The sequence below is a fragment of the Leptopilina heterotoma genome, unplaced genomic scaffold (assembly GCF_015476425.1).
Source record: "Leptopilina heterotoma isolate Lh14 unplaced genomic scaffold, ASM1547642v1 Lhet_92, whole genome shotgun sequence".
In the NCBI taxonomy this organism is placed as follows: Eukaryota; Metazoa; Arthropoda; class Insecta; order Hymenoptera; family Figitidae; genus Leptopilina; species Leptopilina heterotoma.
The window spans coordinates 884,477-908,123 of record NW_025111199.1 but is presented as its reverse complement, the minus strand read 5'-3'; the positions used below and the strand labels follow the sequence as shown (position 1 = coordinate 908,123).

At 34.0% G+C, this 23,647-nt stretch overlaps 2 protein-coding genes across 2 annotated transcripts; one reads left to right on the top strand and one right to left on the bottom strand.

Moving 5' to 3' along the window:
* Positions 1–262: 262 nt before the first annotated feature.
* LOC122512005 lies at positions 263–1,453 on the bottom strand. Its single transcript, XM_043627609.1, has 4 exons — positions 1,001–1,453; positions 762–914; positions 527–691; positions 263–445 (listed from the first exon to the last, which is right to left on the bottom strand). Exons 1-4 carry the CDS (start codon positions 1,451–1,453, stop codon positions 263–265), a joined length of 954 nt encoding a protein of 317 aa, XP_043483544.1.
* Positions 1,454–12,548: 11,095 nt separating this feature from the next.
* LOC122512004 lies at positions 12,549–14,554 on the top strand. The gene is made up of 4 exons (XM_043627608.1): positions 12,549–12,666; positions 13,051–13,241; positions 13,354–13,777; positions 13,887–14,554. The coding sequence occupies exons 1-4, from the start codon at positions 12,549–12,551 to the stop codon at positions 14,552–14,554; spliced, it is 1,401 nt and encodes a 466-aa protein (XP_043483543.1).
* The last annotated feature ends 9,093 nt before the right edge of the window (positions 14,555–23,647 follow it).

Genomic DNA, 23,647 nt, shown 5'->3' with positions numbered 1-23,647 from the left:
CACTTGATTTAAGAAGAGCTTGAAAAATTTCAGGTCCTTCGACATTGCAACCCTTCGGAGGTTTAATCAACGAGTAGGTGGAAACTAGTTTATAAATAGATATAAACAGAGAAGGATCAGGATGATCGTTAGCACCACAGGAATCTCTCATTAAGGAGAAAAACCTCTAAAAATCAATAAAAAATGTATAAATGAAAGGAATATTTAAAAGCAGTAATATATTAATAGCTTAATTTTAATTATAATGTACCTCTAAACTATCCTAATTCACACGCGCAGTCATTAAATATGAGAAATTACATTTCTCTGTTAAAAAGGTGCAAATCTCCAAAACTGCTTTTAATGATATTTTCATACCGTAACAGCAATTATCACTCATGAATTCCAATTTGCCCTTCGCGTTACTTTCCCATTCTTCAAGAAAGAGAATAAAGTCTTCAATGGTCTACATATAAAAAGTATATTATTTAAATTTATATTTATTTATATTTTATAATACGATTAATTTATATTAAAATTTTTTAACCTTCCAAGCTTCATTATTCGGTGCCATGGCATCAAAAGCAGTGCGACTATTCATCGCCTTGATAAGAGACGTTATCCTTTTACAAAACGTAATTGTTCCATTACAATCTTCCAGATCCTCATGGCAATCATTGTAAATTTCCAAAGCATGATGAATATTGAAAAACTGAAATAAAAAAATGTTAAAAATTTTGCATATTGGTATATATATATTAAATAAGAAACTACAATATTACCTGGAAAGCCAGTGCAACGTTCATCTTCTGGTAATATTTCGGCTCTACGTGGTCCAAGCGAAGCTTATAATTTACTCTCAGTTCATATGAGAGTTTTCCAAGAAGTTCGAGTAATGCGTACCAGTGCTTCAAAGAAATGTTGCCGTCTGGAGTCTGAAAAATTAACGAATAAATTTTTCATAAATTAAATAAAAAATGCGAAAGAAATATTTCGTTCACAATATTGTTTCAATACATACGTAAATTACTGCGTATTTAAACAATTTTATTAAAAAATTCCGCAGTGCTTTAATGAGATGGGGGAAGTCAGAGAAGAACCAAAGTCTTCTTTCAGCATCACAACATGGATGAGGTACGCTGATATCTTTGTCTGTGACACCGAAGATATTCCACATATACCTGTTCCAGGAGGCGCCGTCGGTGACGACGGCATCGACGAAAAAGCCGCTGTTTTCAATCAAAAGAATACATTCTAATAATAATTTGTGCAACACCGTGCCAGATGCACAACCGACACTCAAGAAACATCCATGCGTTTGTACCCATGATCCTCTAAATGGCTGGTACATAAACACCAGAGCATGGTCCCCTTTTTTTTGCTTCTGATGTTCCGGAGTCCACTCTCCGAGGTCGGTGAAACCTTCGAACTTTAAATTCGTTTTGTTGAAATAAATTGCTGTTGAAAGTTTCATTTCGTCGACTAAAATGACACCTAATGTTAAAAAAAATCATCACTAACATTATTTACATTAAACTTTTTTGACATTATATATTCTACTTTATTTTAACTCCTTTGAAATTAAATCAGAACATAAAATTAAATATATGTGACCATCTTATACGTTTCAACGTTATAAATGATGCAAGAGAAAAAGTATTACCTAGTTTAATAATTTAATTTTAAATGGGTTAAAATAAAGGTGGTGCCTCTCCTTAAATCTACTCTCTAAAACTGAATCAGTGAAATTTGACTGAGAATCAGTGACTCTATTCTCGCGATTTGAATCAGTGAAATTTCACTGAAGATCAGTTAAAAATGATTAAAATTTCAGTCATTTCTTACTGATTGGTCAATTAAAAAATAACTGAAATTTTCAATATGTGTGACAGAAATTTTCAGTAGTTTTTAATTGGCAAATCAGTGGAAAACGAGTGAAATTTCAATCATTTTTAACTGATCTTCAATGAAATTTCACTGATTCAAATCGCGAGAATAGAGTTACTGATTCTCAAATTTCACTGATTTTCAGTGAAATTTCACTGATTCAGATTTAGAGAGTATGTTACTAACCACGGCGATCCTCCATTGACATGGCATCTGACTTCATTTTCATTCCGTCGAAAATATATGATTGGAACCCAAATGAAGTTTTTAACTTCTTACAATAATTATATAGTGTACCAACACATGGAAGTTTTAGAACTTGACGTGAACGAAGATGTTCATAAGTTTTTTTACTTTTGATTCGTAGGAGGATACACTCATAAATCCAGTTAGTTGTGTAACGCATATTCTTATTATTTTCCATTTTTGCAGCAGAAAAGCACGTTTTAACTGCAGTTTGTTGCGTCGGGGGTAATTTAGAAATAGCATCGTTAATTATTTCTTCATTACTTTGAGAACACGCTGTTTTTAATTCATTTATTTCCTCCTGTAGTGTTTTTACATAAAATTATAAACGATTAATTAATTTAGTATTAACGCCTTTTATTTTATTGTGTAACTGTATTCTCGTGATTTGAATCAGTGGAATTTCACTAAAAATTAGTTAAAAATAACTGAAATTTTAGTCATTTTCTACTGATTCGCCAATTAAAAAACTACTGAAAATTTCTGTCACACATATTGAAAATTTCAGTTATTTTTTAATTAACCAATCAGTGAGAAATGGCTGAAATTTCAATCATTTTTAACTCATCTTCAGTGAAATTTCACTGATTCAAATCGCGAGAATAGAGTCACTGATTCTCAGTCAAATTTCACTGATTCAGTTTAAGAGAGTGTATAATGTATATTTGCACCTTCTTTAAAAGTCTTGCTTTGCACTTTTGGCTATTTCTTTTTATTTCCCTAGAATTTTTTTTTGCTCTAATCTTTGTTTGGTGCAATTTATCATTTTTCTTTTTATCCCTGACAAATTTTTTTAAATGTTTTGCACAAATGCAACAGACTTTAAATTTAGGACCTCTATCGTGTTTTCCTTTTTGCACAATGTAGCCTGCACATTTATCAGATCTGGAAAATTCACATTATGCATAACAATAGAAATTAAGTATTGTTAAAAATTTAATTCGCATTTTTGTACGGAATATATAAATATTCATTTATTTACCTATACGGTCCAAAACTGCGACATGGAAAAAAGGTTTCCACTTTTTCAAAAAAAAATTTAAATTGCCAACAGTTTTAACTTCATCAGTTTCAATTTCTATTTCGATTTGATTAATAAACAACTTAGATAATAAAAAAAAATTATTTTTATTATTATTAAAATTAGCAAACTGTTTTTAAATAAAATAATTATAATGAAAAAATATATAATATGAATATATAATAATAAATATAATTAAACTATACTTACTTTTATATTCATGTCTGGATACAATACTACCCGTCTTTCAGAACAAACACTACTTTTGATCCAACTTATCCAAATGATAAATTCGTCTTTGCATACAGTTGCCCATTTTTTTGAAGGAAATTTAAACGTTTGTCTTCCTTCAGCAATCTTTGTATATGCAATTTTTTCATTATAATCATAAGGAAAAATTTTTGGCATAGCACCGTCCTTCAAAAGTGGTTTGCCCCTGGGCAATTCGTGCATTTTTCCGTTAATATTTATTTTGTATACTCATTCAATATCAATGTCATTGAAATGTAATTCGTAAACAACATGATTTTTTGTCAGCACTTTATTATTTTTGGTGGGAATAACAACTCGCCAAGATTCCAACACTTTTTCCTATAAGTTTATAAATATCTTAAATATAAACATGAAGTATGAATATAAATATATAAATGTAAACAAATTCTAAAATTTGTAACTACACTGTAAATAAAATTTTCTGTAGATTTACAGTTTTGTTCAGAATTTTATAGAAACTTGTAAAATAACGTCTTTAAAAGTAGTGAATTCAAAATCCCTTCTGTAAAATTAATACTTTTAATGTGTCAATTCTACATTTTTTTGTAAATTTACTACTTTGAAAGTAGGTAATAAAAAGGCAAAAATATTACTTAACTATTTTCAAAGTAGTAAATTTATAGAAAATTGTAAAATTGACACATTAAAAGTATTAATTTTACAAAAGGGATTTTAAATTCACTACTTTTAAAGACGTTATTTTACAAGTTTCTATAAAATTCTGAACAAAAATGTTAATCTACAGAAATTTTTTTACAGTATATAATTTTCTTTAATAAAGTTTGTATTCATATATTATTTTAAATTTAAACATACCTTAACTTTAAAAAAAGATATTATTCTTCCCTCTTTAATTAAAAGAGAAGAATTGCAATTTTCAACAACACATACAGAAGGCATTTTCACTAACGATTTCTTTTTTCACATGCTTCATTGAATTAACAATCAACTGTCAAAACAGAATTAGAAGTTATATCACAGCATTGTCACACCGGCTTATTTTGTATTCAAATATAGTGATATTTTTCTCCGCGAGAGGCGCTTGTATCGATGTAAGAAAATAGAAAATAATAAGGAAATTCAACTAATCAATATTAATTAATTCAATAAAATTATATTACTTTAAACAAAACTAAAATATAATAATCGAACTGAAATGACGGAAAAGAGATGCTTCTCCCTTCACTTGTCCAAAATTCGCAATCGGTGACTAATCGAGAACCGTGAATATTCAAACTTGTTAAAAATGTATTATAATTGTACAAATATTAGGTCATATTATTAAAAATTATCAGAATTTCGTTTATAAAGGCCGCAACAACTTGAAACAACAACTTAAATATAAATAAAATATTTAATAGTACAGAAATACTAACCATTCTTGACATTTTAATCTTGTTTTGCAATAAATTAACCGTGATGCCATAGAACTGTTCACTAAAACTAGAATGAGCATAGCTCGTAGAATTTATCAGCAGTATCTAAACATTAAAATTATTAAATTAATAACAATGTAAAAAGATAATTTGTATTTAGAAATAAAACAATAATAACCGACAGATTAGCTTGTGACAATTCTAGGTTACATTTCTGACAAAAATGTTTGTAATTTACTCAGGACGTAAATAAAAGAGTAACAAATTAAAACAAACTTGAATTCCAAACGACTTCATACATTATAAAATAAACACTTAAATAAGAATTAACCGTGCCAAGAAATCGGACGCATGTCTATCTTTAATTAAGTTCTAAAAGATTTTAAGGGAGTATTCTGGTCTATAGGTTTCAATCTCAGGTGTTTTTCCGAGTAGAATAAAAAAGAAAGTTTAACATTTTTAGTATTTACTTTTCTTGCAAATTGTTTATTAATGTTTAAAGAGTACAAAAAAAATTAGGAAACAAAATAATAAAAAAATTTTAAAGTTATAAACTGATGAAGTGGGGACTGAAAAAAAAGTGCGTACTGGTTGACAGTGTGGAGACTTTTGTAATGTTCTAAAACAAAAAACTCAAAGAAATTCTTGATTATTAAAGGCTTTGCTATGGTCGGTACCTTGGAAAAGAAAAAATAAAATTTTTTAATCAAAATGTTGACGATTAAAAAAAATGGTGTTTTTTGATTCTGTTTTTTAACTTTTTTGAATTTTTTAAAAATAGTAGGGTCAAACCATTTTATTTTGCCTAATGTATTTTTGATCTTTATAAAAAATTTCAATGTTTCGGGAAAATATTCTTATATGTTTTGGGATTACGAAATGCACAATGATTTGTAAATAATAATTTCATTTCATATAAAAAAAGATATTATAAATTGAGAGTACATGAAAAAGGTTACATTGACAGGCATTACAAAATATTTAAAAAAGGAGTAATCTCTTTAAGAAATATAAAAAAAGCGATTGATATTTATTTTTAAAGACTTAATTTGTGATTTGAACTTAATAAAAGTATCAAATAATTTATAATAAACTGTAAAATATGTTATTTAAGTTTCTGTATGAAATGTCAAAAATCGATTATATTTAACAATTTTTTTTGACAAAGTAATTTAATTTTCGTAAATCAGAATTATTTAAATAATAAGTATTTTAAATACACTTTATTATTATTTAAATACTTTTTTGATTATCAACTCAGAAATATAAAAAAATTTACCTTAAAAATGAACCATTCTTCCTTTTATCGGGATTTTGAATGTTTGTAACTTCGTTGGAGAAAACCCGATTTATGCCAAATTTTTGGAGCATGTTAATTAAAGCAATATCTTCCTGCTACTAAAATTTCGCGATGGGTTTTGCACTAGTTTTCAAAAGAAATTGATTTAAAAAAATTGTTTATTTTGAAGGTTACAGACAAGTATTATAACTAACTTAAAGTTGGTTTGCTACTTGCAATAAAAGTCAAATTCAAAATAAAACGATTTTTTTAAAGTCAGTTTAAAACAAACCAACTTCAAGTCAGCTATAATACTTGTCAATAACCTTCAAAATAAACACTTTTTTAAATCAATTTCTTTTGAAAACTAGTGCAAAACCCATCGCGAAATTTTAGTAGCAGGAAGATATTGCTTCAATCAACATGCTCAAAAAATTTGGCATAAATCGGGTTTTCTCCAACGAAGTTACAAACATTCAAAATCCCGATAAAATGAAGAATGGTTAATATTTAAGGTAAATTTTTATATATTTCTCAGTTGATAATCAAAAAAGTATTTAAATAATATTAAAGTGTATTTAAAATACTTATTATTTAAATAATTCTGATTTACGAAAATTAAATTACTTTGTCAAAAAAAATTGTTAAATATGATCGATTTTTGACATTTCATACAGAAACTTAAATAACATATTTTACAGTTTATTATAAATTATTTGATACTTTTATTAAGTTCAAATCACAAATTAAGTCTTGAAAAATAAATATCAATCGCTTTTTTTATATTTCTTAAAGAGATTACACCTTTTTTAAATATTTTGTAATGCCTGTCAATGTAACCTTTTTTTATGTACTCTCAATTTATATCTTTTTTTATATGAAATGAAATTATTTTTTACAAATCATTGTGCATTTCGTGATCCCAAAACATATAAGAATATTTTCCCGAAATATTGAAATTTTTTATAAAGATCAAAAATACATTAGGCGAAATAAAATGGTTTGACCCAGTAAAAAAAAATATTTTTCAAAATCCAAGGTTCCGACCATAAAGAGATATACAAAGAACATTTCTGTAAAATTTGAAGTAAATCGGTTAAGTAGATTTTGAGTTATCGTGTCAACAAGAATTTTTTTCAATTCCCACTTCACCAGTTCATAACTTTTAAAATTTTTGATTATTTTTTTTCCTAATTTTTTTCTGTATTTTTTGAACATTAATAAACAACTTGCAAAAAAAGTAAATATTAAAAATGTTAAACTTTCTTTTTTATCCCACTCGGAAAAACGCCTTAAATTTGAGTCCTCTAGACCAGAATACCCCCTTAAGCTCTTATGCGACGATATGACGCACCAGCACTCAGTATTTATACTTCCCCGTCAAGAGATGTAATTCGAAAGTGGGGAATAAGACGTTGTGACACTCGCCACATACTCCCCCCGAGTGATTACCAGTAGAATTCAAATTTTTAATATTATTATTGTTTTAGAACAAAAAAAGAGGAATAAATATAATTGTCAATACAAAAAAAATGTTAATCCAACAAATTTGGATTAAATTTGGTAATTTGAGTTAGGAATTTACTTATTTATATGTATAACAATTTTTGACGTTAAATATTAACATTTAATACTAAACTAGTAAGTTTAGTATACACATATACACATATGTATAGATGTATATGTACACATATAATTATGTATAGTATACACATTATACATATAATCGTAAAGTTATATAGTTTATATACTTAAATTATTCGATAGTTCATGCAAGACTAGTTAAGAATAGTACTATATTATTTTTATAAGAAGAAAAAGATTGATATTACTTTTGATTAAGGCAAACGTTCGTTTTACTTTTTGTTAATGTAACTGAGAAAAAAATGGCTAGAGCGAAATAAGCGGGTTTGATATTTTCTATTGAAATTTGTTTCTTGACGCCATTCACGTTGATTAAAATGACGCGATCCGAAATTCTCTCAATAATCTTAGAAAGTCCTGAATATAGACATTCGATTTTTTTATGCTCTGACGCGGAGAAAGTCGTAAGTACACGCATTTATATTTTTATAAACGAAAATTTTTCTTTTGTGTCTAAGCTCTACTGGGATCGGCTTGACGAGACGCATGTTTTCTCTTAATTCCTCGAGGAACGGCTGAGAATCCGAACGAAAATCATTTCAATTTTGACCCAAATGGAACATAATAGCCGCCTTCAGCGTGCAGCGTGCGTTCGCTGCTGGATGGTATGATGTTGTACGGACGCGGTGACAAGCCGAGGGCTGGAGTAAAGATGTAAAAAGACGGAACTTAAATTGACTCTCCTGATCCGTGGTCAATATTTTGAGGTTTCCAAAACGCGATGCCTAACCGTCCACGAACAAGCGATAAAATGTTCGATATCTTTGAGGGAGAATGCCCCGGCTCAACGGGAAAACCTGTCAATCATAGTTAAGCAGTATTTATAACCCTTGCACGATGGAAGCGGACCAACGATGCCTATATGTACGTGACGGAAATTGTCCTACGGGTCAACCAAATGCAACGGCAAAAGAATGTTATGACGAGAGACTTTAGACTTCTGGCACAGAATACAGCCACGACACTATTCGAAAGAATCCTTATTCATATCAGGTCACACGTAAGCGTTGGAAATCACTCGTCCAGTTACCTTCGCGCTAAGATGGGCCGAGTTATAGAAAACTTCAAAAATATATTTTCTGAGAGTCAATGGTATGAAAGGTCTAAGAACTTCTCCGAGTAAATCGCACACTACCGGGTGTGATCAGTACCCAACAATGTACGTTTCAGTTTAAATGACGTCGTCTTATTCTGATATTAAGATGTTAAATCGGGATCATTTTTCTGATCCTCAGACAACTCGGCAAGGTTAACATCTGATTTGAGTCGAATTAGGTCGACGCGGGACAAACAGCCGGGTATCACGTTTTTATCACCAGGGAGATATACAGTTTTTATTGTATACTGTGAAATGAACAATAGTTTTTTTTCTTGTCTAAGAGAGGATTTATCTGATTTTTGTTGGAATGCATAAATCAATGGTTTATGATCGGTTACAATATGGATGTCCCTAATGCGGATGCAATGTTAAAAATATTTAAGTGCCTTGAAAGTTACCGTTAGCTCCCTATCGTAAGTGCTACATTTTCTTTGTGTAGGGGTGAAGCTACGCGAGAAAAAAGCCTAAGGTTTCCAAGGGCCGGTTTGGTGAAATGAACTGTAAATTTTTTCGATAAAAATTGATGATACCCAAAAATCTCCTAAAACTTGTAACGAGGCATTTATCGCTCTCGTTATAATCTGCTTCCCTGATCGGTTCTGCCATCTAGTCACGTTTTGATATATTAGCATTTCGCGTTGGTTCGTACGATTGGCCCCGAGGCCCTCCGGTCCCTCTAGATTTTTCGTTACAGGTGTTGAGGCTCGTAGTAGAGACAGGGAGGAAGCGAGGCCATATCATTGTTGGAGCAACAAAGACGCCGATAGGAAGAAGCCGCCTGGTGCCTTTAAACTACACATTGTGTGAACTCGCATGGCGATACGAATACGCATTTTCTCGTCGCGAAATAATTTAAGTCAAGTCATTGATATTAATTGTGTAATTAACCTAGTAACTAAGTATTCTCAATCAAGGCAAGTTAACCAAGAATATTAGTGTCTCTTTTAGTCAAATCTGTGTGGTGTAAATTGTCCGCTAAATCCTGAGATTCATCGTCGTTGGTAAGTCCAATTTGAATTCATGAGGAATCGTTTCGGTCTCACCGTCGTGCATCAGCCGGTTGGCCGTCGCGGAATCTCCCCTAATTAATTAATTGGTAATAAAGTTAAGTCGATATATCTTGTGCAGAAGATGCATTTAATTGTTATTAATTAAAATAATCTGTCACAAATTTGGCGCCCAACGTGGGGCAAAGCGTTGGCTGCGAGACAGAAACGAGTCGTTTCATTGTTAATTTCTATTTTGGATTTAATTGTATTTTGGGTTATTTATTGGCATAGCATCGGTTGCGTTTGTATTACATTTTACAGGTCAATACTTCTCGACTGACTTTTCATAGGAATTAGGCCGCGAATAATTTATTTTTGGGCGGAAAATAAATAATGAACTTGCGTTAAGGGGTCAATTGCGTTTTTAGGAAAATAAAACTTTTAAAAATTGTCGACAAGAGTTTCAAAAAGACGCGATTGTTGGGTGCAGCTGTACCCAGCACATGACCAATGTTGCCAGCGAAGTATAGTGGACAATACAATTGCGTCGAAAGGAAATTGTGATTTTCTATAATGTTTTGGCCATTTTTTATATTAATTGATGGTCGGCATATTCGAAATAATTGAAACTCTCTCAAATTGTAAAGTGTATTTTGTCCTTTTTTATGTCATTTAATTTTATTTGTTGGTTAGTTTTAGGAATAATTAGTTTGATAGAAGTTTTTTTTATGGAACAATTTTGGGAATTAATTTAAGGACTTGGTTGCCGACAAACGCAGTGAAAATTATTAAGCGGTGATTTTAAGCCTTTAGGAAAATTTTTAGCGTTGATGGCAGCCATTTGTAATTTTAATTTCAATTGAGAATTTTTTTTTTTAAGTGAAATTTTTTTTTAGGAATTGTTGGTAAGTGTGACGTTTTATTTATTTTAATAAACAAAAACGCTCAGGGATTCGGAAATTAAATTTTCGGTGGGCGACAGAGAGGACCCGGAAGAATTTTAAGAACGACTAGAAGATTGCATGACTTGCGAGAGGATTTCCGATCAAGAGATTCTTAGGGCGGTCCCTCCTGTTTTACGCGGTGCAGCAAGCCGTTAGTATAGGTTAACAAGAAAAGAAATTAATTCTTGGGAACATTTTAAGAAAGCGTTTTCGAGAGAATTGTTAGTGTTCTCGATTTTGAGGACATTTAGGACGAGCTTAAAGCTCGTACTCAGGCCAAAGAAGAGAAAATCTCAACCTATACAATGAGCTAGCGCACAATAACCGATCATCTTAGGCATCCTATTTTATCCAGAAAATTTTTGCGTGTGGTGTTCCCAGGGTTAACACCTGAGTATCGCATGTATATGGCGGGTTTCAAGGTCAAGAGCATTGGCGATTTAGAGCGTGTTTTAAGAAAATATGAAGATCAGGGACATTGATAAAAGATATGTTCCACCCCCGGCAAAGGATAAGCTGAAGTTTCCGTCGGCAGCACGCAAGAGTGTTTCTAAAGGGACAAAATTGGATGCTTTAGTCGAGGGCTCTTCGTCTGAGAGTAATAAGAGGGGTAAACAGGCAAGGGGGTTTAATAAGTCCAAATACAAAATTAAAGAACAGGAACCACCAACTGAAAAAAGGGAAAATACAGTTAATGCATTAGAGTGTCAGGGTCGGCCCATGGGAGCTGCAGGGGGCCAATCAAATAGAGGATGGACCAAGCCAATTCAGGCAGCTCCGGGGTCGTCACAACTAGTAATTTATTCACAAATTATGGGTACCAGGGCCCAGTGTTCCAAACCAGGGCAATGGCCAACTTTCTATTTTGGGTACTTGCAAAGGGTGTCAGGTTGTGGGACATCGTTTGTCCCAGTGAATTTGTTTCATTTGTCAGCAACAGTGTCATTTTGCTTCAGAATGCCCTAGTAGACAACTGGGACCGGTTGGGGTTTCATGTCAGGTTTGTATGACTAAGGGTGCGGTTTTTGCTCAATGTCCGGGATGTGTAGAGTTTAGAAATTATTTGGAAAACGGGAAAGGGGGGGGGGGCAAAAAAAAAACAGTTTCTTCCCCCGTCCAAACAATAGGGACAAGAGTTGAGGTCCCCGTAGGAGGAAGTAGTGTAGCGTCAAATGAAGTGTTTTTGCGTGTGCAAGAGATGGATTATTCGTTGCCGAGTGAGGAGAACTCATTCTTTAAACCATCTCATGTGTGTGTTGTCGGAGAGGAGAACTCACCTGTTAATGTTGGTAATTTGTGTGTGTCGAGTGAGGAGAACTCACTTTAAAATGAATGAGGAGTACTTATTCTTGGTGGGCCAAGATAAAACTGTGGTTTCTGCGGAAATTTTCGATAAGGCCCCTAGTGTTAGTGGGACTAAAAGTGTTGATATAGATTCAACACGTAAAGTCCAGGAGAGGGAAGAAGGTACAGTAAATGCAGCAGGCTCTCGCGACTCAAATGAAATTGTCGATGGGACAAGACCCGAAAATTGATACTTTTTGAAGGTAGTCATTGCGGATCGACCATATTATGCGTTATTTGATCCAGGGACAATGGTTTCGGTAATTGGTCCTAATTTGGCCGTGAAATTTAGAGAAAGACTAGAGCAAGCGGATACAGCGATCCAAAGTGCCATAGGGGAATCCACTATAACGTTAGGGAAATTAAGGTTATGGTTGACAGTCGATAGATAATCGCAGTCCTTTGAACTGAAAGCCCATAGTACGTTAACCCAGGACTTGATTTTAGGAATGGATTTCTGTAGGGATATGGATATGGATGTCCAGCTTGGTAAAGGTCTTTGGCGGATAAGTGGCCAAGAATGGCATACGTTTCCGTCAGATAATGGTGAAAATAGCACAGAATGTATTTTTGCAGAGAGTGCAGGTATCTCGGAGCTCACCGTGGTCCAAAGAGAAGAGGTCCAAAGTTTGGTAAATAAATTGGTCCTTCCTCAGGGAACATGGGGTGACGTCATTGACGGAGCACAACATTAGGTTGACTGACCAAACGCCGATTAAACATCGGCCGAGGAGAATGTCTCCAATCGATGTCTAGAAAGTAAGAGGTATACAACCTTTTCGGTTTCTGGTTTGGGTCTCTTTCAATTTAAGAGAATGCCATTTGGGTTAACGAACGCCCCCAGCACGTTCCAGAGGTTTGTGTACTTACTTTTTTGTCCAGAATTTGAACCTGTCGTTTTTGGATACCTTGATGATATCATAATTGTCACTGATGACTATGACGAGCGCATGAAATGATTGAGAATAGTGTTCAAGAAATTGGCGTCTGCTGGTTTGGTAGTAAACCCAGACAAATGTAAATTTGGTTGCTCTCGGGTAACTTATTTGGGTTACGTTCTGGATAAGGATGGTTTACGGCCTGATTCCGAAAAAGTGGCACCGGTCTTGGAGTACCCCGCACCCCTGAATATTAAACAGCTGCGGCGTTTTCTTGGAATGGTTGGTTGGTTGGTACTCTCGTTTCATAGAGAATGACAGCGAGATTAAGGTACCACTCTTGATGCTTCTCTAAAAAGGAAGAGTTTGGGAATGGACGTCTGTACATGAGGAGGCTTTCCAGACTTTGAAGAAAAAGTTAGTTTCGGCCCCGGTTTTGGCTCGTCTAGATTTCACAAAGCCGTTCACCGACCAATGTGACGCAAGTGACTCAGCGATTAGAGCGGTTCTGACTCAGGAGTCTGAGGACGGCGAACACCCGATAGTGTACGCAAGCAAGGCCGTGATAGGAGCTGAACGGAATTATAGTGTCACTGAGCGTGAGTGCCTGGCACTTTTATGGGCCATCAAAAAGTTTAGGCCATATCTGAAAGGATATAGGTTTAAGGCCATAACGGATCATAGTGCACAGAGATGGCTCAGGTATCTTAAGGATCCATCTGGTCGTTTAGTTCGTTGGGCACTCGAGATGCAACAGTGTGACTTTGACATTGTGCATCGTCGGGGTGTGAATCATCACGTACCAGACGCTTTGTCGCGTATGTACGAGGATGACATGGACGAAATGTCAGCTTTCAGCACCATAGATGACCCGTGGTATATCAAAAGGAAACAATTGGTGGAAAAGTTTCCACAACGTTTCCCAAGATGGTTGGTGGAAAACCAATCGGCATGGGAACGATCCCTTGTTGCTACCAGTCACGGATAAAGAACAAGGTTGGAAACTAGTTATCCTAGAGGAGCATCGGAATCGTATACTCAAGGATGCCAATTTTGAAATTGCAGCAAGTCATTTGGGGGCAGAGAAGACTCATGCCAGGGTAGCGGCCGAATATTATTGGCCTGGCATTTGGCATGATGTCCAGAGGTTTGTTCGTGAATATCCTGATTGTCAGATGTTTAAGGTCTCACAAGAGGGACCTCAAGGGTTAATGGGTCAAAGGATTGTGGAGCAACCACGGGTTGTGGTCGCAGCGGACTGTATGGAGTTTCCGTCCAGTAAAAATCAGTGTAAACATTTGGTTGTTTTTCAGGATTTCTTTTCACGCTGGATTGAATTGAAACCAATTAGGTCCGCTGATGGTAAGTCCATAGCCAAGGCGTTTGAGGAGCATTTTCTGTTAACAGATAACGGGAAAAAATTTGATAACCAGCACCTTAAATCTACCTTGGAGGACTATGGCGTCAAACATTTGACAACGCCGCTACACCACCCCCAGGCAAACCTAGTGGAACGAAGTAACCGGACCCTAAAGACCATGATTGCGACCTTTGTGAAACGAAGACCACCGGAATTGAGACAAGCATGTCCATGAGTTCCGTCATGCGGTTAATACAGACGTTCAGTCGTCGACTAAGGTTTATCGGGCCTTTTTAAAATATGGCCGACAACCTCAACCTGTTAAAAGTTTGAGAAGAGAGGTCAAAGGTAGGGTAACCGTTCAGCAAATTGACCCCGAGGTTTGGTGTGATAGATTGCGTAGGTTGGACGCTCTTAGGGATTTGGTCGCGAGATTTATTGATGAAAAACGCGAAAAGCAAAGTGGGTTGTAACGATTCGTAACCGTTTTCTTCTTTTTATGAATAATCGTTGCCACTTCCCGAATTATTAAACGCAATAATCCTTAAATATATTACTATTAATATACGCGCGCAAATTCAAATTGCGCATAGTACCAATCTTAGCCACCAGGCGCCACGCGCGTCGCTGCAAGAGAGCAGACGACAAAAGCACATGCTCGTGCAACCGGCGCTACGCACAGGTAGATTGGTGCGAACCTCAACTTTGTAAAGAGCCCGTACGCTCTCCTTTTTGTATAATTTACTTTTAAATTGAATGAAGACTGTGTGTTATTTTGATATATCAGTGCGCTTTATTGGATAATTGTTCTAGACTAATTAATCACTCATTCAGCGCCTAAGCAGTGTCCGAGATACCAGAAATACCGGTAAGTTCGTCTTTTCTCCTCTCTTTTCTTGGCTTCTTTTACGAAGGAAAAGCGTCTTCCAACTTTTCTATTTTTCGAGGAATTTTTGACCAGTGATTTGTGCTCATCAAATTGAGTCGAATCCCAATTTTATTTTAATTGTTAAATCTTAATTTTGGTGACCACATTTTTGGCGCCCAACGTGGGGCAGGTTTTTTAGTTTCAAGATTTTGCCTTTTCGGCCATAATTGTGTTTTTGTCATATTTTTACGCCCGGATTGACATGTTCTTTTATTCTGAAATAATCTGTCCTACAATTCATTAATTAGAATAAATTCGTTTTCTTTTAGCGTGTTCTCATTGGAAGGTTTCATCGACGCCGTCAAAATGGCGTGTCACATGGATTTTTCCATATAGAGAATCGCTCTCTTGTGTTTCTAACGCGATAAAATGGCAATATTATCGTGCTTAAAATTTTCCTTTCTCTCTCGGAAATTTTTTTTTATTTTCTATCGCGTTCATACAAACACAAAACTTTGAGCGAATTTTCCATACATCCAATGCGCTAAATTTCTATAATTTATATAGTTAAAAAACACATGCTCGCTTCTCTCTCACTACACCGATTTAAAAAAAAAGCGTATATAAAATTTTTGCGAAAATTTTCTATATTATGTTCTGCGCATTTATTCTGATAATTTAAACATTTGTATTTTTTAAGCACCACGAGGGATATCTACGTGTAAATTTTTGAAAATTTTTCATTTGAAATAATATTCCAAGCATATTAAATTTTATTTTATTTCTGAAATCGACGATACGAAACGTTATCTCTTTCTTGTTCGCTCGATGTAAACATTCCGAGCCTTTCAAAAAAAAGTAAACACGCTATTTTGCTAAATCTCAGCTTTTCGAAATCATTAATTATTCTCACTTTTAAATACTTCAAATCAAATTATTTTGAAATTTATTTTCCAAAAAAATGGAACAAAATTTTTGCAGACAATTTCAGAAAATTCTAATAAACAATCTACTTAGTTAGCAAAACTCGGAAATTTGTTAGAATCAAAAATCGAACACTTGCACAAAAAATTTTTGATTTGAATTACAATTAAGTTAAAAATTTAATAGAAAATTTTACGCACGAAATCTCCACCTTGAAAAGAAAATTGCGCAAATAAAAACGCGCAATTGGGATAGGAAATCCTCGAGTAGCCCAGTGAACGGTCTTAGTCATCGTTACACCAGCAACCTCGCACCCCTCCCTCCCACCCTGTCTTCGAGTTCGGTAGAGGTAACCCCCTCCAGCGGCTTACTAAATATGGGTTTGAAATTTAGAATTAAGAAATGCAGAACAATGACGCTAAATTGTTTTAATCTACAGCCCGCGCTGATTCAAACAATTTTTTTAGTCTTTCACACTCAGTTCGCCTTGTCAATCAAGTCTGGATTAGTTTTGCTCACTCAGCTCCACTTCATCGCAGAAGGGGGAAGAGAGACATCAATTGCCAATGCGTACAAATCGCGAAAGCAACGATGAAAAACATTATTCGGATAATTATCACAAGCGACTAACACCTAATGACGAGCATCATAATCGCCCGCGGTGTACTAGTAACAAAGACGGTCGGTATAGTAAATAAATTAATCATAGTAAACAAATTAATTATCAGCGAGAAAATTATAATTTTCAATTAAATAAAAATAAATTCAACTTTCGCAAAAAGGTATCACGAAAAAAAAATTATTGCATTAAAAATTGTTTTCTAAGCCATCATCTGCCATACGCAACGCAGAATCCGTACGTAAATGCACGTGATGCACCTGGCAATTATAGAAGCGCTCAATTATCTAAAAAAAGAGCGAAAATTCAGAATGCATTAATTGTGTTTTCAAAATAAAAATATTTCAACTAATTCGAAAAATTCCTAAAATTTAAAAATAAACAAATATATCTACTTTGAAATAAAAATAATACCGCGATTTAAATAATAAAACGTGCTATTCCACGTGTAGCAATCGTTTTGCTAAGGATTGAAGGTGATTTCCCAACCTGCTGTAACGCACAATCAAGCGTCTGGCTAGCAGGGACCTCACGAGTAATTCCTAAGGCTGACGCTAAGGAGCGAAGGTGATTCTCTCGAATTGCTTTGACACCTGATGTGTCTGGCCGGTAGAGATTCACTAGTACCTCCAATGGCGGACACCTAGGAACGAAGGTGCCTCCCTCAAATTGCTTTGACAATTGATTAACCGTTTGGCAACGGAGATTTCACAAGTAAATCCAAAAGCGAAGACGAACATTGCCTTTGCCTGGAGACCGAGACAGTGTATTTAGACTCTAGCATAGGGCTCCGCTGCGCTGAACTATCGCGTATCGTAGGCCCAGCTTATCTTGCTTGCGCCGCTGACTATAGCAAAGCCGACTACTTGCGAATCTGCAACAGTTGGCAAGTCTATAGTCGAAGTACTCAAAAGGCTCGCATTGCCTTAATGTCAATTTCGGAGTTCGATTATTATACGCATCGATTAAATAAAGAATATTTGAAATTAATTAAATCGTGATCAATGAATATTATCTTACAATACACAAAAAATTTTGTTTCATTTTTTACGCGAAATTATTGAGTTGAATTTTTGAAAAGGCTGATATGAAGTAAAATTAAAAATAAAGTAGAAAAAAATACATTTCTTTTATTTTGACACTAAAAACAAATTTATTTCATTTGGAAGGTTAAAAAAATACCTTTTCCAATTAAGAACAGCTGATTTCCTTATTTCGATTTTAGCTAACGGGCTAATTAATTATTTCTTATTATCTTTTGCAAATTTACGCCTATTACATAACAATGAAAAATTGTGTAATATTAATACGAACCGCGTCTAAATTTTCAATTAAAATTTAAAGTTAAAATTAAATTCAATTTTATAAACATCGACAACTAGGTATTATGTAAATAACTGTAGATTAACTATCAAGAGGAGCAACGCTTGGAACTACTTCTCCGTTTTTTGAGGTGACTCAAAGCATGGACATTTTTGCCGGCTACTCTGCCTCCGAACTTAGCTTCTTGGAAACCAAGGTCATGCGCATTTTCTCATCACCTGATTCCGAAAGTCTACAATTATTTTATTATTTATTCACGCACCACTATATCGCAATTCAATCAAGCCGTCCGACCAAATGTCCAAGACCCGAGATGAATTTAAAGATATTAGCGAAACTATAAATAAATTTTTACAATGTTTACCAACACCACAACGCATACAGGTACTACCACAAGTACAATCTCAATGTGTGAACACGCGCCAATCGCTTCTCACACCAAAAAAAAAAACGACAATGGTTTACCGCGAATGCATTTACATCGCACAAACCATGATTCTTAAGTCAGAAGGATGTCTCAACATCAACATCATTGCTGATCACTTGCTTTTTCCTGACACCTATGTTTTCGTTACCATGGACCGACAAACAACTTGCTGTCGTTTCCAAGTTTCAAGAATGCCAACCATTTGAGTGCGCAGAAAATCTAGTCTCCGCACTATTGGAGCATCGAAGGATGACATGGGAGGATCATTAGGAAGATCAAGTTAAAGCGCATGATCTGGTTGATAAGAAGTTAACAAAATTCCCAAAGAAAAAATCATCGGGCCACACACGAAACGTGTTATGGACTACGATGACGATCTCAAGCGATTCTCTCATCAGAGAGAAGCGAGACTTCAAACCGCGATTTTCCGCGCGTGATCGATGCGCTGCGCCGCATCCTCATTATATAATCCTCTGTGTATAATTTAAGTTTATTCTTTAATTAAATGTTTTTGTATTGCTAATCTTATTGTTTTCTTGTGTTGTGCGCCTTCTTCATAATAGGATTATTTTTCGTCTTATCTGCGAACTTGGTAAGTTTGATCAATCTCTATTCATCTGTGTGGCTCGTCTCGTTTCGCAACTGCTCATCAAACTGCGTCGCAGGTTGGATTGCCTTCACTGGATTGTGGAATCTCTGCTCAAATTATTGTGTCGGCTATCGCGAGCCGAACCCTGACTTTCGCTCTTTTCAAAAATATTCAAGTCTCGCGAAGTTTCGCCACAGGGTATTATAATCGGAATAAACGGGAAGCGACCTTCCATGTGGGAGATCAAGTACTGTGGCGCACCTACAAATTGTTAAATGCTGCTAATAGGTTCTCGGCAAAATTAGCTCCTAAATTCGAAGGACCTAATGAAATCGTTAAGCAATTGTCGCCATCCGTTTACGAACTGGGATCGGAAAATAAGCGTCGTGTGGCAAAAGTTCATGTATCCGACTTCAAACGTTATGTACCTCCGCGCGTTCAACGTGACCGTGAGTTACCTTTGGGTTCGGTCCGGTCATGTGCGCCAAGAGCTGTTGTGGTGGCCAGGCCCACCGATGGATTGTCAGTTCTTCCCCCGATTACTGATGGACGATTTTTTCGAGGATTGACCCCTATAAAGACGGATCCAGAAATTGACCCACCGTATGGCGCACAGTGGGCCAGAAGTTTTAAAAAATGTCAAAAAACTTAATTTAAAGTTTTGAAAAAGTAAATATTGTAAGTTTATTAACACATATCAGGGAACTTTTTTAGAAAACTATAAATAATTTCTAATAAAAGTCTTAATATTTATTTAATTTATGAAATTGGAACCATTGTGTAAAATGAATATATCAAATGAATCAATAGTGTATATAACGTATACAATATATCCTGTCTTTTTTATATTTTTTATAACTTTATTTATATTTTATATTTAATAAAGCTCTTTTGAAGTTTTAAAAATTACATCTAATATCGAAAAATTTGAAATATTAATCATTCTTTTTATAAAAAATATTTACTACTTGCGATGATTAATATACTACAGCGTTAATATAATGCATAATATATATAGGAAAATATTTATTTAATTTGAGACATATTTATATTTATTTTACTCCTAAAAATTTTGAAAAAAATATATTTATTTGAATAAAATATCAAGTAAATATTTAATTGTATTAAAGAAAATATCATTGAGTAAATTAAATGGTATTTATTTACTTATTGTTTGATTATTTTATTTAATAGAAATAAAAATTATTCGTTTCAAGTAAATAATACTACAAATATCTATTATTTAAATTAAAATTTTTTCTTCAAGTGTACAAAAAACCACAAACTACTTTTGCTAGCCATTATAAAATAAATATTATTGTTAGATTTCGTAACGTAAAGATTTTGCAAAAAATATTTTTATAAATATAATTCACTATTAAAGTAGTAATTGACATTATTTAAAGAAGAAACTTCATCTTAAGAAATAATTTATTATATTTTTTGTACATTTCGAAATAAGAAACGATTTTTTAACTGGTATTTATTTACATTCATAAACATATTTATGGGGCATCACGACTTTGCCATCAGAGACCTATTACGAAACATTACACTCGCACGTATATTTATTTACAGTCCTTAAACAGCGTGTTTAAGGGACACCATGTTTTTCCCGTCAGAAAGACAATAATGAATTACAAGTTGTGGGGATATTAAATCTTCAATTAAACGACAAGTAACTTCGTCAGTTACAGAAACTTCATACGCATGCATACCTTCATTGAAACATTGAACTTGCACTTCTCTGCAAACAAATAGGACTTTTTTGTTATTCACAAAAATTTTAACAATTTCTCCGAATACAAACACACCGTCTGGATTTACGTCTAGAATTACGAATGAACCAACGTTGAACTTAACTCCCGAAGTATCAACCCAAGAAACATCTAAACAGGGTTCTAAAAAATCAGTTGGGAGAGAACCACGAACATTTTGTACATGTTGATCATTCGAAATAGACTGAACGCAATAACCGTCACCCAACTCAAATTTTGAAATGAGCCCTTGGTTGCTAAGAAGACGTTGACACAATTTCAGTTGTTCTTTGACTATAATTGTGTAACAAGCATTTTTTCTCGACGTTGTAGATGTGGAAATGGCCTTTAATTCTCGATTTTTTGATTCGAATCTTAGCAAATTGAGATGTGCTAAAGGGCCTGACTCTTCCATAATAAGTTTGTAATGTTTCATATTATGGAATTTCGGTTTTAATGTGTCCTTGAATACCTTCACGTATAAATGATGATGCTGATTAACAAGCGTATCGAGAAGACTTGTCAGCTCTGGTCTTACAGATTTTGCGAAGCAAATATCTAAAACTTGTCTCAATACCGAAAAGTATTGCCATACTTCTAGCTTTATGTCAATTCCACCCTTAATGAGGTCATTTACAATAAGAGGAAAAATTAAAACAAATGTGTGCATCTCGCTTGCAGACATATGAAAATTCTTATTTCTCACTTCGTCGTATGTAAGAGGAGGTGGCCTATTACGAAACCCGTTTTTTTCATAATTAAAAGATTTCAATTTTTCGTTCAGTAAATCGAGATTTAACCATTTCATCTCAAAGATTAAGTAATAAAGCAATTGCCTCATAGCATACTTGCACACACCTTCGAGTAAATCATGTGCAATATCTAAAAAAAAATTCAACACAACGTGGAAAAAATCGACAAGGTTCCAAATGGAATTTTCCTTTACTCCCGTGTTTTTAGGATCTTGAAATCCTTCCGCTAAATATTGTTCGGGACTTCTGTAATGTTTATCTTCAATACAACAGTTTTTTTGGTTTTCGCTTTTAGTCATCTTGCACAATCTACAATAAAAAGTTGCATTTGGACCCTCCATAAAACCAGTGTAACTGTTAAGAGCCTCGTTGTCACCCAGTAACAGACCTAAACAAACGTATACCATCATTACTTCGCCTTCAACTTCTACGGGAAATCCATTTCGAAAAACATGATTTAATTCATCAACAGCAATTTTGAAAATTGCATTATTGCCTTCCGGGCAAGTTTTTCTGTCAATAAAATTAAATAAGGCAAGCGTGAAAATATTCTCAATCCTCGATCGATACTCGGGGGGTAAACACGGAATTGAAAAATAAACTCCGCCAATTTTGTTGATCCCTGCGTGTGATCCAAGGGGGTTGTTAATTTCGAAGTCATCGTAATACACAAGCACTGGAATCACAAATTTGTCTCCAAATTCTTTTAATTTTCTCTCCCAAAGTGCACCTTGAACAAAGTTTGAAATGATTCCTTTCGACTTTTCTTCTTTTAAATAGTTTAAATAATCAATAATTTTACTCATAACTCCTGGCATTGAAAGAAATTCCTTAAGCACATCCCTCATTGGAATAAATTCTGCTGTAATACTGCTTCTCTCTTGAACAATTCTTCCTTCACGCAAAACGTTGTCAACTCGATCTCCAATAACGTATCTCTTTGGTTTAATGAATTAATTTGTGTTTTCAATAATTTTCATTCTGCGATGTTCAGTTGACAGTGTAAACTTAAATGGCTTCATTACTGATTCCTTGATTGTTGTAAAATTTTTTTCGTAGTTTTTGTCTCCTTGTTTGTTTAATGCTGGCTTAACAGCGGCAAGAATATTTTCTATTAAATGACCAACATCTTCAAGTGCTTCTTGGACAAAACTACGAGGTAATTTTGAATTAGCATATAGTTTACACACATAATTCAAAGCCAAAGTTTCCACTTGCTTTTCAATGTCTAAAGGATTCGTTGTTGGAGGATCATCTACTTCCATTTTAATATCACTATCTACAGGTTTTGGAGTGCCAACTCCTGCAACATGTACACTTATGTTTTTATCAACACTTGTAGACAATGGATTTGAAGAACTAGGAAATTTATGAACGCTTGAAAGATGCCTACGAAATTCTTCCCAACCTTTAAAAATTCTAAAGCAATTATCCTCTCTACATGTAAATGTACCATTGTAATCTTGATGATTTATATTTAAATGCAATTTCAAAGAATTTACGCTTTCTTTGGTAACATCACAAATCGTACAACGTGGCATTTTGAATGCGAAACGAAAACTTTACACAAATACAAAAACAATATTAAAGATTTTCAGTAAATTTTTGGATTAACTTTTCCACAACAGCGCATACAGGATCCCACTCAGTAATTAGTTCATATAAAACGCGTTGAACTAGCATCCAAATAGAAATGCTTTGTGGCTGATAAACAGCGTGAAGAGCGTGAATGAGTTTGAAAGTAAGATCAACTGCATGTAAAGGAGACGCAACTCTAAACTGGACACCATCTACGTGTATATATGAATCCGTTATATGGTGGACATCGGGTCCTACGACGATGGCAAATGGCGAAACGTGCAGCTTATTTTGCAAAGCTCTCTTGGTTATTCTTTCAACTTCCGGATGATAACAATCAATAATCTAAAAAAAAGAAATAAAGAAAAAAATATTGCTTTAAAAAAACAAAAGCAAGCAATTGAGTGTCCATCAACTTCTGAAAGCTATACCAAAATGAATTATTTTATTTATATTCATACAATCAAATATATATTTAAAAATGACTAAAA

Coding starts and splice junctions, on each gene's coding strand:
- LOC122512004 (XM_043627608.1), top strand. CDS start 12,549: ATGGATATGGATGTCCAGCTTGGTAAAGGTCTTTGGCGGATAAGTGGC. Junction 12,667..13,050: donor TATTTTTGCAGAGAGTGCAG/GTATCTCGGAGC, acceptor GATTGAGAATAG/TGTTCAAGAAATTGGCGTCT. Junction 13,242..13,353: donor TGCGGCGTTTTCTTGGAATG/GTTGGTTGGTTG, acceptor GTACATGAGGAG/GCTTTCCAGACTTTGAAGAA.
- LOC122512005 (XM_043627609.1), bottom strand. CDS start 1,453: ATGAAACTTTCAACAGCAATTTATTTCAACAAAACGAATTTAAAGTTC. Junction 692..761: donor ACGTTGCACTGGCTTTCCAG/GTAATATTGTAG, acceptor TTTTTATTTCAG/TTTTTCAATATTCATCATGC. Junction 446..526: donor CGAATAATGAAGCTTGGAAG/GTTAAAAAATTT, acceptor TTTTATATGTAG/ACCATTGAAGACTTTATTCT.